The sequence below is a fragment of the Rhinoderma darwinii genome, chromosome 13, assembly GCF_050947455.1.
Source record: "Rhinoderma darwinii isolate aRhiDar2 chromosome 13, aRhiDar2.hap1, whole genome shotgun sequence".
Taxonomy (NCBI): domain Eukaryota; kingdom Metazoa; phylum Chordata; class Amphibia; order Anura; family Rhinodermatidae; genus Rhinoderma; species Rhinoderma darwinii.
This window is the reverse complement of record NC_134699.1, coordinates 37303765-37323047: the sequence shown is the minus strand read 5'-3', so window position 1 is coordinate 37323047 and position 19283 is coordinate 37303765. Positions and strand designations below refer to the sequence as shown.

Below are 19283 nucleotides of genomic sequence, written 5' to 3'. Positions count from 1 at the left end.
CCCTCTATGAGGTCCATATACCCTAATAGGTAAAGGGTTATCTCCATGACCCAACCCTTTTAAATTATCTAATTCAGTCTGCCTGCAGCCATCATTATGAGGAGCACCCGTGGGGCCCTGCCCTGGCCCCCTCAGGCTCTGGGCCCCATAGCACCTGCTACGGTTATAGTTCTGTTCATGACATCCACGTTCATTTATGAACAGCAAATACGCATACACAGCTACTGAATGATCTACTCACAGAAATGTGTCCACCTGCATGACAAGTCAGTATATGTTTTTTGGTTTTTTTTGTCTGACGTAGGGCACATAGTGGCGTGGTGTGAACATAGCCTAACAACAGTATGTGCTGTGAATGATCACCTTTCATATTTACACAGCTCGACTGTTATACATCGCACTAGACAAAAAACCCTCTGTGTAAGTGGCCTTAACCTTCAAAGCATAGGTGGGAGCACATGTCACCCAGCAGGCTCTGCTCCATAGGCCAGCACTGAGTAAAAGTGGAAGAGCAGCGTCTAGCCCTTTAAGAGGCAGTCCCTGTATGGGGGGTGTGGAGTCCTGGCTCCAGTTCCTCTCTGCATTTAATCCCACTGGAATCTCTATGGATTCAGGACACTGCAAGGAAGCACTGGGCGGGTATGTGCAGATTGCAATCTGAGAGACCCATGTGAGACGTTGGCCATATTTGCAGGACCCCTGCATGTACATGTGTGCACTGCAGATGTTAGGGGCAGGGGAGATGTGAGGGTCTGCAGGAGGGGACACTTCCTCAGATCATGTTCCTGTGATCAGCTCATACAGAGGAGGAGGGGAGAAGAAGAAGAGGAGGAGGTGGAAGAGGAGGAGGGAGATCTCAGCTCAGCTCAGTCTCAGTTGGCAACAATAGAGGCTGGAAATCCTTCTTCCCTGGTGTGATTTTGCAGGCAGCAGCGCTTGCAGGATTGTATTGTCCTCTCATGGCCTCTGGTTTAGGTTTTGCACTGTAAGTGGCCCCTGGAGTGGAAGGATGATGGATGCAGGGGCTCTTTTAAATGGCTTTGCCCCTTCTGGGCAGAGTGAAGCTGAGCTGACCCATCTATGCAGAAGTCTGGAGGTTGGCACAGTGATGACTCTGTTTTACTCCAAAAAGTCTCAGAAACCAGAGAGAAGAACCTTCCAAGTGAAGCTGGAGACAAGACAAGTTACATGGAGCAGGGGGGCTGACAAAGTGGAAGGAGCAGGTAAGAGGACATGAAGCCTTCTGTGTGTCTATCCTACTATTCACATGTCTGTCCGCTATGTATAGACTACACTATGTAAGGGGTACTAGCAGTGAATATCACTTGATGTTACTATATATATATATATATATATATGTGTGTGTGTTTGTGACAACATAGAGGCCTATCCGAGAAGTAACAAGTTATTACACTGTATAGAACCACTTATAAGGTCATGTAAAAAATAAAATGGCTTCTGGATGTGATATTTTCGTCTTAGGTATATATGACCTATTCATAAAAATGTCCACGTGTGAGAGGAATATATCTCACGTGAGACCGCTAATGACCACTATTTGTTGCCCAGCTGGCGAACGCTTCTGTTGCGTTACTGTACTTGACAATATGGCGCACAGTGACCCGAAAAGTTTTTTTTTTTTTTTCCTCAGAGCCATAAAGTGTAAAAGTTTCATCCCTCCGGTTATCGGTGTTGGTGTCTTTGCTTGTGTCACGTTTAGAATATATTTCACAAAACTTGTTTTGAATGCTGCACATCAGGACACCAGCGCCAAGGTTAATATGCATCATGCGCCAGGTTGTTTCTATGCCACTTTAAGGCGCCATTTGCAAGCACCTCACGTGTACATATTCACAGCTCTTGTCCCACTGTTTATTTTTGTAGTGTAGGCTTATTTGTTTTTAAATATTTGTCTGTGATATATATATTTTTTCCTATTATATCAATATTTTTTGACTATAAACGATGCCATTGCGCCCAGCCTGGGACGTTCCTGTTTCTGCTCCTGGTGGAAGTATACACTGATTCTGCGCTAGTTCTGGGAATAGCTCTATATTTCCCCTGTCTATTTGTGGCTTCCAGGTGTATCCTGGATGTTATTGTCCTACTTCCACTCCTCCGTTAACTCCTAGTATACTGGCAGAGCGGATATTGACCAGCAGTCCTCTTGTCCTACAGCCTAGGAACTAATTTCCAGGGTCCTGACTGTTACTGGGTAGTTTAATTAACTCATTAGATTGCGTCAGTTGTCCTATGTCGGGGCAGGCTCATCGGGGGGCACGGTAGTCGCTCTGCTTCGTGTACATTCTGTCAAATATAAGAAAGTAATTCAGTAGTATTGTCAAGCATTAGGCCTTGTTCACTCCTAGGCCTTCAATGGCAGTAGTGGTTTGGCTGAGAACTGCAGCACTAAATACTGCACTTTTCAGATGTTTTTTTGGTGCGATTGTAATGGAAAAAAAACCCTCAAAAAATTGGGGTAATTTTCCTAAAGCTGTCTTATAAAAAAAAAAATCCTATTTCTATGGTGGCATATGTAGTACATGCCATATCACAGAGCTATACGGCGGCACTGCATTTGGCTCTGGGATATATGACCTTTATCTCGTTTAGCTAGAATATTTGATGTTCCAGCACCTATCAAGTCTCATTGATGCTGGATTAAAGGAATTTTACTGAACATTGAATTGAGCAGATCCTAATGTCTTTAGGTATGTTCACAAGCGCAGATCCGTTGCAGAAATGTCCTTGATTGAAAAATCTGTTGAAAAATCTGTTTTTTTTTTTCTGCAGCATGTGCATGGGTTTTTACGCCTTTTTCAGATGAACAGTTAGAGAAATTTCTGTAACTGCCGTGCATGAACTTCCCCTTACACATAACCATGTCGAAGGCTTGTCTCAAGGAGAATACATCCGTAATACGGCATGTGATGGAATATGTTACGATTTTTTTTTTTTTATCATGGATTCTATATGAAAACCTATGTACGCCTTCATAGGAAATTGGAGACACAGTAGGGCCCATAGATTTCTATAGGTGCCGTATTAAAGATCCATACAACACGAACCTGTAATCCGTGAACCTGTTTTTAGACATAACATCTAACTTTTTTTCAAAGGTGTGTGAACAGTTATATACTTATTAAGATTGAAAAAAGACACCAATCCATTAAATCCAACATATAATCCTCCCGTGTTAATCCAAAGGAAGGAAAAAAACTTCCACTTAGGCCTTCTTTACGCGAGCGTGGTTCACGTCCGTGATACGCACGTGAAAATCACGCATGCCGCACGGACCTATGTTAGTCAATGGGGCCGTTCAGACATTCCGTGTTTCACGCAGCGTGTGGCCTTTACTTTGGCATTTTTCGCTCATCACGCACCCATTGAAGTCAATGGGTGCGTGAAAACCGCGCACGGAACACGGACGCACTTCCGTGTGCTGCTCGTGATTCGCGCAACAGTTGAAGAAATGAAGGGAATTATAAAACTACCTCCTTCATTTCTGTTTATAAACATCAGAACCACGTGTCATAACGATGCCATACGCGCAAAAAACACGCAGTCACGCACCAAACACTGATGCTGCACGGAACTGCAGCGCGAGCACGCGTTCGTGTAAATAAGGCCTTAGGCCCCAAGCACACGACCATAATAATTGTCCTTAATTGTGGGTCGAAATTACGGACACATTCACTTTTATTGTCCATGGGCACCTTCCCGTTTATTTACAGGAATGTGCTTGGGCTGTAGAAATGTGCTGCAGGGGATAGGACATGTCCTATCTTTTGGTTTTTACAGTCCGTGTTTCCATGCTTTGTATGGGAGAACGGGCCGAAAATCCAGGCGGCTGTCCGCGGCCGTCGTCAGCCATGCCCGCAATCCCTCGATGGCCGCTGCTGTCAAAAGTTCATTGCCGTTATCCCCTCTCCTAAACTCCTCCTCTGACCGTAAATAATGCTCTGCGAACATTTTGCCTCTTCTATGGTAATAATCCGGCAGTCTCGTTCATCCCTCTTCTTCTTATGCCCGCCCACTGCCGAAAACTGGCTCACCCTGAATGCTGTCAATCAAAAGTAAGGAGGCGGAGAGTTAACTCGGAAAGGCTTGAAGAATGTTACATAAACATGATTTTTCACCCACTTCCACCAAGTATTGCTGGTTTAATAGGTGAAATTCTGGTGACCGGTTCCCTTAAAGGGGTTGACCACTTTAGGTATACATTAAAATGGGCAAATGACTAATTCTTTTTATCAGTTCTGCAGCGCTTTAATTATGTATGGAGCCATGCCCCTGATACTCAGAACACTTCTCCCACGACAGCGTGCTGCTCCGTCCATAATATTGCCATGGATGGAGGGACACATGACGAGATGTCAGTCTGGAGTCTCCGATGAAGCCCACTGCGCATCTGCTAGTCCTCTTTTGCGCTTGCGGAAATCCTGGAAAGTCAGGAAACGCCAATGGCATCAGCACCGGTTTCCCAAGCTTATTTGCTGTAATGAAGCAGTCCCTAACAAAGCGATTACAGTGGGAATATCAGGTTTTCTCCAGGGTTCTCCTTTAAACAGAAACTCCAGCAGGGAAACACAAAGTTCCCTTTTAATCCCCTCTCTGGCCCCTTCACTTGTAAAATAATACCAAGATACCAATGATCCAAAGCCTTCAATTGTAATATCGGCATTGTATACCATTGTGGAGTAGCAGCATCTCTTACAAATGAGAGAAACAGAAAATGGACTTGGTTCCGGTTTATGACAGTCCATGTTGTAGGAAGCCGTGACCTGTCCGCGTGTTGGTATTTATTAGTTGGGACAAGACGACATGTGGCAAAGGACAATGAGATTGTAAAAGGGAAATGCAAACAAAGACTTGTAATCCATGTTGGTTTATGGCTTGTCCTAGTCTACTAGAGTTACCACTACTAATAAAGAGTGCACCCTCTCCCCACACACAAATAATACTACCAGTAAAATGTTGTTGGGTTGTTCCTTTCTCTCAAGTTGTTAAGTTTTTGTTTTTTTTTGTTTTTTTATGTACTTCTTGGCAATATGGCCACATGAGTACCACCCTGGGTTTTCTAGACTCAACAGATTTTATATGGTTTCCACTAATATTTCCCCTACTCCTAGTATTATTGCATAACTAGGTAAACTCTCCTTTCTGGATTTTAGGAAAGTTGTGTGACAATCCCTGGGGAAGTTTTTGGGGTGATCATATTGGTTGTCACCTAGCTTTCCAGAATCGGATGGATGATTAATATTTTTAGAACACGCAAAGAGGACGACTCAACGACTTCTATTTACTAGTGACTATTGATTTGAGTGGGAAATGCCGTTTACCAAATTACACAACAGACTTTTTTTTGTTGGCTCCCATTAATGGGTTTTGCCACCATTCTTATTTATGGCGTATTCAGAGAATATGCCATAAATGTTTGGTCAGTGGATTCCAGGAAAACTAGTGTAGTATAGACACAGATACCAGACGAGCCGCTGGGCTAATGAGCGTTCTTAACAACATCATAGATTAGTTTGGGACATCGGATCCTCTTGTGGCCGTAATACAGGGAATTTCTGAAAACTTTCAAGTATGCTGTGACTATATGATTTTATATATATTTATTTATATATACTTTTTTATTAGCATGAAGTGTTATCCACTTCTTGGCATTTATTTAAACTTGTAGGTTGTCACTGCAGTGGTGTCTTCACTGTGTACAATGCTATGGCCTGAATGTGAGGAGTTATTCGTGCAGAATATTGTGTGCAGTGCAGGATGCACACACCAAAAGGATAAAGCCTGTCCAGGGTCATCTTCATTAGATACCAGTCATCCGCAATGCTTGTCTACATCTCTTCAGTGTGAAGAATCGCAATGTTTTCAGTTTTTGGACTCGATGAACGATAGTAAGTTGTTGTGACGATTTAGGGGTACCATCTTAAATGGCTTACTTGGCTTTTTCTGTAACTCCCATAAACTTCAATGAAGAGGGCCTCCCGCCAACTCCGCAAGTGCTGTCTGTGAATCGGAAAAGGGAGGGTCACGAGACACTTGTTCTTCCGGTAGGTCAGGTAGTTATGGGTATCCTGTGGATCTATATTGGTGGCATAGCCACGTGATATCCCACTGCTCTGACTCCTGCCGATTGCTAGAATTTTAAACTTTAATCATTGTGTATAAATCTAGTAAATGAAAGGTGACTAGAAATGTTCATGTTTGCAGCACCAGGTCATACATCTGACCTGGACAAACATCTGCATGGAGTTTGCACAGTGTCCCCATGTTTGTTGGGTAATACTAGTATAACATACGCCAGTAGTTCTAAGTATTCAGAACTCTGTCAGTCCTCGTACGGTCTCCATGTGTCCGTAGCTCACTTCTGCTACATTGACTAGTGGATGAAGGCTGTGTTAGTCCCTGTCTGCTACTTAACAACATCGTTCTGTTTAGGCAACAAAGTTCTGGGATCCGGGTGTTTAGGAAATAGACATATTTCTGTGTCTGTTACACTTGCTTTGTATACCTGGAGAGCTTCGTTGGCAGCTACTATAATAATGCCCACACTGCTCTTTCCTGTTCAGAGCCCGCTTCGGTTGGGGGCACTGACTTTGTTGGTAGGATCAGTGTTACTCCTGCCAGTACATGATCTTGTGAGGGGCAGTGTGCATGAAGGCACAAATAAAATAAACTCAAATTAAAACAAATAATGCACAGAAAACAGATATGTGGATAAAAAAAGACTGCAATGTTTTTATTACCAAAATGATCAATAATAATAAATACTTTAAAAACCCAAATACTTAAATCCACATATAATAAACTATTTTTAATAAATCAGTCCACCCAGCAATAGGAAGACAAAAAAAACCCTCTAATAAAAAATTGCGACAGTCCGGAAGAAATAAAATTCTTGGGGAGGGCGGGTGGTCACTGGAACGCTCAGGAACTGGCCCCAGACCTCCTGAGACCGTGGATTTTTAAAGGGGAATCTTTCCCCCCCCCCCCCCCCCCCCCCGAAAAATCCGAACTGACAATCAGAATCAACTCCAGGTGCCAGGCAGAATATTGACTTTAAACCTCTTCTTCCGCCGTTTTCTCCAGGTACCAATCGGGTGCCGACTCCTGGTGATGGGCAGATTATCGGAAACTTCCAGAAGCAGACAGGTAAGTACCAACTGAAACACAAAAAAGGGGGTGGTGGGGGGGAACCAAAACACATAAAAACAGAATTGAATTAACAAAAAACCATAGCAATTAGCTAAATTATTATTAATATACCTGTACCATCATGTGTCCACAAGCAATACTGCTCTGGGGGGCCCCTGTCATTCTTTAGATTTAAGAGCATGGCATTTTCACATACCAATTCAAAGATCTCTTCCGAAACCAAATACGTGTGGAAGTGATGAGACTTTTTTTGCCCATAGCAACCAATCGCAATGCATCTTTTATTTCTGAAGCTGCTCTGAAAAAAAGTTCTGATCGGTTGCTATTGGCAACAAGGCAGTTTTTTTTTCTGTGAAGGCATGAGTCCCATCGAGTCTAATTTATTTTGTTTCACATCTTCACTAATTTCAAGATCTCTGTTTGAAGTTAGTGAATGGAAACTATAAACCTGTACACATTTAGAGGGTTGTTACAATGTATCCATCTTTACAGTCCTCTGAGCTTTACACAGAAGTATCACAAGTCTCCCTGCTGTCTCATAGCTTTTGCACACGACCCAGTGCCACTCGGGCCGTTCTTCACGGCATCCGAGTGGCACCCTATAGCTTTCACAGACCCATTCACTTCAATGAACATGTCCTATCTTTCTACTGATCACAGAAGGGACTCTGGCGGCACACACTGTCATGCTGAAGAGCCCTCAGGCAATAAATTGTTGCAACGAACTGTAGCTGTGCGGCCTGAACAGGGTCAGGATAGGTTTTCAGCTTCTGAGTGTAACCAAGCGTATATCTATTCACCTCTCCGTGCCACTGTTTGTCTTTCCCATAGAGTTTGTATGGAGTGGCAGCGCCCCTGCTTGACCGCCGTTTCATACAAACTCATGTTTTCCACAGACGTGTGGGTGAGGATGAATGGGGGAGTTGGGACCACATTCTAGTGATCAGTGAGGGTCCCAGCAATCCTCCGGATAGGTGATACATGTACTTAGTAGTAATATGTCTTTAATGTTGGTATCCTATTGAAGAAATTGATAGCATATCCTTCTCTGCGCCCCCCCCCCCCCCCCCCAACACCACTTGGGGGAATGGGCGTCCCCTCTACTCTGATCCGCCAGGTGAGATGGCTTGATATGCCATAAATATCTGTGGTTAGACTCTTGCTTTAACTACTATAGGCCTCACGCATAAAACATCTTTTAGAAGGTTTTCTTGTTGCCCATACAAACCAATCCGTGTTTAGCTTTCAGTTTTTATACTCCAATAAACATGTCTTCTGTTGCCAACACAATGGGTGGATTTAAAAAAACTATTGCAGAGCCACCAATTGAATTAATGCTTAATTTTCTGTGCTGTATTTTGATTGGCTGTGTGACATGTAGCACTCTTAGCTACACTGGTATTATGAACCTTCTACACTGTAAGCTGGCCATACACTTAAAGGGGTTTTCCCCCATCAGAGACATTTATGACCTCTCCACAGGAAATCCTTAAAGGAAGGGTGTCGTGAAAAAAAAATTTTTTTTATATCAATTTGCTTTTAGTGTTTTATTAAAAAATGTATTTTATTTATTTGTGTGTTTGTGTTTTTACTTTTTTTATTTTATTTTTTATTTTTTTGCACTTTTTCTTGTCTATGGGTGCTGCCATTTTTTTTTTTTCATCTCTGTATGTGTCGATTTTAACGACACATACAGACATGGAATACGGCACATAAAGCCCCATAGAGAATGCGAACGGGACCCGTTCCATTCACTATAGCGTACGCCGTCTGTGTGGGAACGGCGCATGCGCCGCTCCCACACAGTCCAAATGGAAGGTCTTCGGCCGAGCGACGTCCGGCACCATTTTCTTGTGGACTGGAAGCCGCGGCCGGACAGTAAGATTACTACTTCCGGTCGCGGCTTCCGGACTTGTGTTCTAATGCAAGCACTTGGAGCGGATGGACCAGAGGGAGCGGCGGCGGCAGGAGCAGGTAAGTTATTTCTGTGTATGTACGTGTTTTAGTGTGTGATTACTACTGTATGTAAACCTACTACACTGTGTGTTAGCTCAAAAAATGGCGACACACAGTGTAGGAGGTAGCTAAAAAAATGGCGACACACAGTGTTGGAGGTTTGACCGTTCAATCCCCTCCTTTCTCCTGGCACTAGCCAGGATAAGGGAGGGGGGATTCTGTGAGCTCACTAGAGCGAGTGTGTTTTCTCAAATTTTGCAGCATAAAGCAATGTGGTTGCTTTACCACATGCCAATGTTGCAATTTTTGGAATTGCTCCATCTAGTGACCAGCACAGGGAAATGTTATAAATTAGAATCTAATTTATAATATTTCCTGACTCGTGAAAAAATTAGAACAATGTTTAATCATTTATACAACTGTTTAACTAAAAAAAAAAAAAATCTTGTTATTTCCGACCATGAATTACAGCCTAACTCGATGAGCTACGCGGTTTCTGTAACTCCCATAGAAGAGAATGGCAGTTATGGAAGCAGCGTAGCATGCGAGCAGCGCTGTTTCTGTAACTACCATTCACTTCTATGGGACTTAAAGAAACAGCGTAGTTCATCGAGTTAGGCTGTAACTGTAATTCATGGTCGGAAATCACAAGATTCAGCCACAACACAGAGCGGTAGAGTGGGGTTTAGGGGTCCCTGTTCTAGAGAGAAGTGCGAGTCCCAGAGGTGGAACCCACATCTATCTGACATTACTGACATATCCTGTGGATATGTCATAAATGACTCTGATGGGAAAACCCCTTTACGATAGCTGTCGGCCAAATACATGTTCGGCCAACAGCTATTCCTCCTGATGCGGCCAAGCGTGCGTTTTCAGAGGGGAATAAGCTGCTGCGAGATGCCGCTTCTCTTCTGGGGGAACATGAATAGGCATGTTGAAATCCAAAATGCCTGATCATTTTTTTTTTCCCCTGACATTTGCCATCAGGGGAAAGTAGGGATACTACCATACACGTCAGATAGTCGTCCAAAAACGATGGGTTCGACCGACTCTCAACTGATGTGTTTGGGCACCTTTTAGGCTTGGCATGTGTGAAGATCTTCTTACCCTGGGGTCTTAACATTCATAGACCTGTACACATAAATTTAGGAACACTTTCATTATGAGTCATAGACGTGACACACCTCTCACCGAATATGTGGTTACACATTCCAGAAATATCTTAACCACTCGTCAAACATAATGATTTATGTCATTCATTCACATCCTCTTTATATTAAAATCCATATAGCTTCATAATACATCCCGTCAGCTCGGCCTAAGCAGCAATATGGCCCATAAAAGGATATAAGCGCCTTTTTTGAGAAGGATCTGGGCATTTCTGGGTGGAATTTGGGCAGACTGGAGTCCTTTTATGAATATCCTCAAAAGTCTGATTCATGTGTTTGTTTGTGGCAAAGGCTGTAGTACTATGTCTGTGTTTCAGGAGTGAAAAGTCCTTTTCGCTAAGAGCACTTTTACTGCCGCCAGTTAAAAAAAACATTTGTGTAGTCTACAAAATCGTTGTTCCTTTTTGCGCGGAGTTCATTATAAATACATGTGAGAGGACTGGATAGGTATTGCACATTTGGAAATGCATGTCTGCACTTAAAGACGACTTGTAAGCTTTCCTGACATGTATTTTAGTAAATACTTCTATTCCCCATAATATAAAAAATTCTGGATCGTCTTTAGAACGCTGCATTATACCGTTGCTTAGTTATTCCTATTAGAAATTTATGAATAAATTGACAACTGGGTGTTATCCGTTACGGACAGTCAATGCGCACTGTCAGTTTATGTTCACATAGGGCGGATATGCTGTGTCGGCAGGAAAATCGGGAAAAAATTGTGGTGCAGTTTTTCGACCGGAATGTCTGCTGCGGAAAACTCCACGTGAAGATAAAATAAAAATGTCATACTTACGTAGCCATGGTTGCAGCAGTCACATGGGATGAAACACCATCCCAGGAGGACGGCCTGGACGAAGAAACACCCCAACAAATAAGCAGCGATTACGCAAATACAATTGACATGCTCCGGAATAAAAAAAACGCACCGCAGGTCAATTTCTGAGTGTTTTTTTTCCACTCCGCATTTATGCAGTGTGAGAATTAGATTTCTTCAAATCTCATCCACTCTGCTGCTATTGTATTATGCTGCAGATTTTCCGTTGCGGAAAATCTGCATTACTTACACAATGTGTAAACTTACCCTTACACTGTCCAATAAGTTCTGACAGACTGAGACTGTGTGTAGGGCAGGGCTGCCGTGAGAACCCTCCAGGGGTGCCGCGAGACTCCTCTGAACCACTGCCACGCGGCTGTGCTTTCTCTCCTCCGCCTCACAGCGTGAAGTGCATGTGAGGAGGAGATTTTTTGCAGCCCCCTTGTAGATGGCACCCCCACCCTCCTTCCTGTACATAGCATCCACTATATCTCCCTGAAGGAGCCCCCTGTGGCCGGGGATTCCGCTTCAGGAGTTGCCCCTGATGCCACTGTCCATATATGGACAAAGACATCATGCACTCAGTCCAGGAGCGGAATCCCTGGTCACGGGAATTCCGCTCCTTCAGGGAGCTACAGTGGCGCTACCTACAAGGGGGCGGTGTGGCGCTACTTACAAGGGTAATTTTACTGTGAGTGGCGGACTGATGGTCTTCAAGTGGTTTCCACCTCTGACCTCCATTTGAAATTAATAGGAGGCAGAAAATACCTGCGGCGCTTGTTTGGAGTGCTTTTTTGCCTGCGTCTTTTGCGTTCGCTTCAAAGGCTTAAAAAAAGCGCAAAAAAAAAGTAAAATAATGCTGTCCATTCAAAATCTGCCTCAAAATTCCTGAAGGAATTTTGGGGCAGATTTTTTCTGCCTTATAATAAAAACGCTGTGTTGACCATACCCTAAGGCCTCATTTACACGAGCGTAATATACGTGCGTGCTTTTAACGCGTGTCGTACGCACCTATATTACTCTATGGGGCAGTGCAGACGATGCGTGAATTTTGCGCATCGCGAGTGCGTTGCGTAAAACTCACGACATGTTCTATAATCGTGCGTTTTTCGCGCATCATGCACCCATTGAAGTCAATGGGTGCGTGAAAACAACGAAGGTCGCACGGAAGCACTTCCGTGCGAACTGCGTGATTCGCGCAAGAGCTGTCAAACTGAATGTAAACAGAAAAGCACCACGTGCTTTTCTGTTTACAAACATCCAAAAGGAGTGTCTTAGAGATGAGCGAACCGAACTTCACCGGGTTCGGCCGAACTCGTTTTGACCGAACCCGGCAAAAAATGATGCGGTACGCGACGTCAGGAAACAGTCACTGTCCAGGGTGCTGAAATAGTTAAACTGGTTCAGCACCCTGCACAGTGACTTCCGATCCCAATATACGTGAACGTGTAAAAAAAAAAAAAAAAAAAGTTCTGACTTACCGATAAAACTCCCGGCTTCTTCCTCCAGTCTGACCTCCCGGGATGACAATTCAGTCCAAGTGACAGCTGCAGCCAATCACAAGCCAAGCACAGGCTGCAGCGGTCACATGGACTGCCGCGTCATCCAGGGAGGTGGGGCCAGATGTCGAGAGGCGCGTCACCAAGGCAACGGCTGGGAAGTTCTCGGTAAGTACGAACTTTTTTTTTTTTTTTTAAACAGGTTACTCGATATGGTGATCGGAATGCACTGTCGAGGGTGCTGAAAGAGTTACTGCCGATCAGTTAACTCTTTCAGCACCCTGGACAGTGACTGACGTCGACTAGCCTCATCTCTATGATGGCGGCTGCGCGAAAATCACGCAGCCGCGCATCATACACTGATGACACACGGAGCTGTCAAGTGCCTTTTGCGCACGCAAAACGCTGCGTTTGTTTGCGTGCGCAAAACGCACACGCTCGTGTAAATCAGGCCTAAGAGTGTAGTTCTTGTTTTTCGCAGTTTCCTATTTTTCTCAACAATTTTTGGTAGGGGTGCCCTGAGGAATTTTTTATTTTTTTATTTTATTTTTTTACAGGGGTGCATCCAGTCCGAAAAGGTTGGGAAACTCCGATCTAGGGACACATCTGTTTAAAAACTGGTTTCCTTTGTCAATTGATTAGTACATTTCTAGTAGGAATAACCGGAATGACACAACAGAGTTCTAAGAAAATGTTACAGAATTATTATTTCATAAGGAAGTATTTACTAAAACATGCAAGTCAGGAGAGGTGCCAGGTCCTTTTCAAACTCCTCGCACCGAGCTCTTGATCTGCAATACCCGACACCGCCAATGGTCAAAAGTGGTGCTGTTTCTGAAAGAAAGCACACCCTTTTTTCTCTTTTCCAGACACATTTAAGCGATTTTATAGTCTCCCACCACATTCTCCACCCAAAAAAGATTTGAATGTGTAAATACTTTATATATTTTTTTACTATCTTGGCGCATTCTTGAATATCCTTGTCCATTGAATACTGACCCGTCTGAAGACACATATTGGTCTGTTTATAACCGGTGTTTATTTGATAAATAAGCAGGTCTGTGCTGGCCGGGATCTTTCCAGGGGTGGATTATAACCTGTAATGATGTGCATACCTCCGCCCTGCGTGCCACCCTGGCAATACTACTTTGTACACAGACTTCTGTGTCTTTTTTAGTAACAGGGAGTCTTTGTGTTCTCCATTACCCCTCCCATGTCCCTTATGCCTGTCTTCCCAAACGTCATTCACCCCTTCAATGCCGTGATCCTGACACACATTGCTAAGATAACACTATAATTTGAGGCTCACCCTACTGTTACAGGAATGCATGGAACATAACGGAATGAGTCAAATGCCAAAATCTAGGCTTGCTTTACTGGCCTGATCATACACCGTTTCATTGGTGGTTATCCCAGTGTTCTTTTTATTTTTCCTACTGATGTGTGGCTCGTATCTTGTGCCCTTGGCTGTGTCCCTATGGGAGGCCCTCGCTGATGCGTATTGATTTATCTCTGCGGATTCCCTTACCTGCAGATGAGCCGGTAATTGATATAACCCCACTTAACTGTATGCTGGTGATGGGGCTGATTCTTATCTTACCATTTGTGAACTTCCTGCAAAACCAGTAAATGTCTTTTCTCAAGACTCCCTCACCATATTGCCTACCATACTGTGCTATACATGGTTTTCTGGAGGCCATGATGGTTTTTCTCTCAAATTAGAAGAGAGGATTGTGGGTAATGGCTCGGAGAGCCATAATGTTTGCCAACTCCGATATATAACCCATGATCGCTCCTCATCTTCCAATATGTTTTCACATGCAATGATCTTTCGAACAAGGGTTCTGATCATTCTAAAAATCACATTTGAACGTAGGAAACTTGTGGTTGACCCTTACAGCCCGACATGAAAAATGTAAAAGCATGTCTGAGAAATGGTCTGGCTGATTTGTGTGTTCCTGATATGGAACATTTTGGTTTTCGTCCCCCCCCCCCCCTCCCCATTGGAGATGGAGACTGATGCGAATGCATGCTCTGTACAGCACTGCAGAACATGCTAGCGCTATATAAATAATAAGAAATAATTGTAATAATAAACTGGTTGCCTAATGCACAGCTAAATTCTAAACACCCTGTTCCCCCTCAAACACTTCCAGGTAACTTCTTATAAACCACATCCTCCGAAATAATTATTTACTCCTATACTAACTGAGATTTGTGCACGCCTTTGTGCTATAGACCACCATACAGACCCACAAAGGGGGGCTACCCTTACTTCACTGCAGCTTTGCTCTTACTTTCCCTAGAGTCTGTCTGGCTGGAAATTCATCAGACTGATCTCTTTGGACAGGTTCTAGGCAGGATATGAGGAGATAACGTAGTTCTCCCTGGGGCCCACATGACGTTTAGAGCATATCAGGAGCGGCCTCATGTCCATCCCACAGATACTTGTGTGTCTTTTTTTTTTACCATATTTGCTTCACAGCTTATGTATGTTGAATAAGTATGTGGGATTAAATAAGGATTGATTTTCTATAATGTAAATGTAATTCATTTAGACCTATAAATATAAGTGGGACGCGGAGCTCTCAGCGTTTCTCTGCCAGGACGCACCTGTTTGGCCTCGTGCTGGATCAGAGAATGCTGCGGCTGGCTGCGGTAAGGCACGGCTGGACAAAGCCCAGTAGCCAATGCGAGTAGAAATTTGCTACAAGGGCTTTCAAGTTGTCTTCTGTGATGCCTGGAAGTTCTACCGGGCTACATGTGGGTCAATACACTATTGTCATTTCAAAAATGTTGTGGTATTTAGGCTCGAATCAGTTTTTTGTTTTTTTCTTTTAAACAAACAATAGCTGATCCAAAAAGGAAGAGACATTAAAAATCTTTCCTTTTTTATACTATTTCCTTCTTTTGTGTCCACTCCTGGCTCTGGCTAAAAAAAAACACCTTATGTGGATTTAGCCTTCGATCTAGTCAAACACAGGAGTTATGTCTCCTCTTTTTGTATCCGCTCCTCAAAAAATGACACCAGAAAAAAGCATATGTGATTCAAACCTAACATTGATCAAATCGACCTCTCTGATTGAGGGAAATGTCTTATGTCTGGGCAAGGCTTCAGAAATGTATGTCATTTTTAAGATGGGGCACTAATGTCGAACCATAAGGCATTGATCCAGTTCATCCCAACGGTGTATTATGGGGTGAAGGTCAGGGCTTCGAAACTCTGAAGAACATGTATGTTTCGACCTTGCCATGCTGCAACAGGACCTTTTCACAATGCTGTTAACACGCTACTATCCTCATTGTATGTTGTAGCATCATGATATCAGCTCACTGGAATGAAACGTTCCAGCCCTAACCATGATAAAGCAGCCTGGGACCATAATTCCTCTTCCATAGAACGTTACTGTTGGCACTATACATCCGACAGGAAGAGTTCTCCTGGTATTTGCTAAATGCAGATTAATCATTTTAAGCTTCTAGATGTTGACGTGAGTCATTTCTCCAGAGGATATATGTCCACCACTCCATAGTCCAGTGGCCGGGTGCTTTTCACTAGTACAGCAGATGCTTTAACATTGTACATTCTGATCTCAGGCTTGTCCAGGATTATTCGAAGCCACACAATAGCAGCGCTTCCTTTGGAAGTTGGAAAGATATAATATTCACGTTTAATAGAACCCACCATCAAGGGTCCCGTATATTACAGAATAACTTTAAAAGATGAACAGCGCTCTGTGATTATGATACAAATGTAGTTCTATTAAGTATCACTCCAAACCTGGACTGTAGCGATCACAGCAACATTGCAGATATAATAATTGTCCTCCCATCAGTTGTCCTATTATTATGCCTGAATGACCCTACCCAAAAGAAAAACAAAATCCCTTGTGAATCATTTGTACTTCTCTATGAAAACGAAAGATGATTTCATTTGAATAAATAGAAAGCAAACAAGTGGTGTGGGTTACAGTAATAAATTGGTGACTGCCGGCTCGTTGAAACCACAAATGACTGTAATATCTGTGATGGTTAAGTTGTAAAGTAACCTTTTTATGATCATGTAGTTGAACTTACTTTAGCATGTGCCATTTTGGTGTAAAAACAGAACAACTTTAGGGCTCCGTTCACATAATCCAAGCAGTTTATCTGAAAAATATCGACTTGGGTGCACGCGCTAATGAAGTGGGCTATGCATGACTATGATGACAAAGTTAGAAAACTGTTTAAAGGGATTGTCTCCTCTTGACCTATTTCTATATGCTATACTAGGGCATAAGGATGTCCTATAAGGAAGACCCCTCGATTTGTCAGGAGATCCGCTAACACGTATATTAGCGGTACTACATTTCTCATGCAGGGGATGTGAACAGCTGATGGAAACCTCCAGCAAAATTGTCTGTTTGCTGGGGGTGTTGGCTCTAATATTAAAGGCGTATGCTGTAATAATCCCACTCTAATAAAAGATATGGTCCCTTTTTTTTTTTTTTTTTTTTTTATTTTTTTTTATATATTCTGACATGGGGAGAAGAAAGCATCAGTGGGGGTCCACTAGCTGGGACTCACGATTTACAAGAATTAAGCGACACTGGCGGTCTAGTTTGGTTTAACTCTGGGATTTCTGTATCCGTTATACTGACGAGTTTCTTATTAAAATCAATGCAACTGTAATGTGCAGGCAGCCTATTCATATGATCGGTAGGTGTCCCAGTTTATGGACTCCATGCCAAGTAGTATGGAGTAGTATTCTAAAAAATAAATTATGGCATATCTGTCGGAACAGGGTCTGGTGTCCCATGGTGCAGGGCCAAAGGGATAGGAGACTATTGAGAGTGACCGTAACAGCCGGGTTAGAGTGCTCATCTGGTAAAGTCACTCTCCTTACTTGTGCACTGCAGTAAAGACTGTCTCCTCCTATTTTGACACTACTACAGGGAAGCAATGAGGGATATGGGACCCCCATTCTCCCCATTTGTTGGAGTCTCTGAAGTCGTACCCCTACTGATCAGACATTTATCGTATACTATAAATGTCAGGAATAACGTTCCCTGGAATGCCTCTTAACATGTTGCTCGTTCTCTAGGGTAGCCTGGCTGCACAATTTGGTGTTGGGGCTGTTTAATACTGACGCCTCTAATACTGACCTCAGACATACAGAACACTTATTGCAGAAGTAAGGTAAAAGCAGCAGACAAGGAGCATTAGAGGCTGCTCAGTGTATGACAAATGACTCTCACTATAAATTTAAAGGCTATGTAAACCTTTTTAAAAGGGATTTTTTTTTTTTAAATAAACAGGTTAGTGTGATTGGTGCAACGTCATAATTAGTTTGTATTAAAAATTATTTTTACTTTTTTAGATACAGCTGCTTTGTATTCTGCATACAGAGCATCTCTATCATTTGCTAAATCCTGTTCCCGTCAGGTCAACGAGACAGACCGGTTCAGTGAAAGTGGGTGCTGCGTGGCTAACACGTAGCATCCACCTGTTCTCCATTAAATCTATGTTCATAACTTAGATATGATAGATTACAGGAGGATCCTGCATGTCAGAGACACATAGGACCCGCTGACACTGAACCCGTCGGGTCCGCGTGATTCAGGTCTTGGTGGACGATACAGCTGCTCTTTATTCAGAATACAAAGCAGCTGTATCTCAAAAAGTAAAACTTATTTTAATAAAAACTAATTATAAAGTTTCACCAAACACTGACTGACCTTCTTATAATAAAAATAATCCCTTTCAAAGGTTTACATGGCCTTTTAAGTAAATCACATATTTATTTATTCTACCCAGCTTCTTCATACTGAAAACTTTTATTTTTGTTTTAAGGTGGAATTTCAGACCTCGTTCACACGCAGTTTTTTGCAGGAGGAAAATTTTTGCCTCAAAATTCTGTTTGGGATTTTAAGGCAGATTGTGTCCTTCCTGCATGTCTTTCGTCGCGTTTTTCGCTCGCGCCCATTGAGTGCTACGGGCAAAAAACTTCACAATACTTCCCGCAAGCCGCGAGGCATTTACGCCTCTGACCTGCCATTGACATCAATGGGAGGCAGTGAAAGCTTGTTTCGCTGCGTTTTTTGCCCACGGCACTCGGTGGCCACGGGCGAAAAACGCCCCTAAAATTGGCGGCAGAGCAAAATCTTCCTAAAATTCCAAACGGAATATTGAGGCAGGTTTTCCACCTGCAAAAAAACTCTGTGAACCCAGCCTAAATGTCCTGCAGCAAAAGGTAAAAATTAGTCAACATTTAGCAATACAGCCTGGTTTATAGTAGGCTACATCACTGTGGTTTTGTTTGTTTTTTTTTGTTTTTTTTAAAAGATAACATTTATGATTCACCATATTTCTGTATTGTTGAAGCCAAAACCAACTTAAAAAAATTATGTCCATTCTGAGGTCAAAAAATGTCTTTCCCAAATAAAATTTACTCTTTGGAGCGATCTGTGCGAAAATAATATATCTAGCTTCTCCTTGTGAGCTACAGGACTGCTGCAGCATCATAGTCCGTAGTGCAGAGGTCCACAACCTTTTGGATTTTGTGAGCCATATAAAACTGGGAGTAATGATCGCGAGACACATTCCAAACATGAAGAAACCTGTGGCGGAAGTGAAGAAAGTGGCACGAGTGGTATTGCATGTTTTAAGTGGCACACACATAAGAAAATATGT

At 42.9% G+C, this 19283-nt stretch overlaps 1 protein-coding gene across 2 annotated transcripts in view; it reads left to right on the top strand.

Moving 5' to 3' along the window:
- Positions 1-553: 553 nt before the first annotated feature.
- PLCG1 (phospholipase C gamma 1) overlaps positions 554-19283 on the top strand; it is a 53926-nt gene continuing 35196 nt past the window's right edge. For both annotated transcript variants that reach the window (XM_075846365.1, XM_075846364.1), the window contains exon 1: positions 554-1223. In XM_075846365.1, the coding sequence (XP_075702480.1) occupies positions 1010-1223 (214 nt within the window). In that variant the 5' untranslated portion in view covers positions 554-1009. The remainder of the gene's footprint in view (positions 1224-19283) is intronic.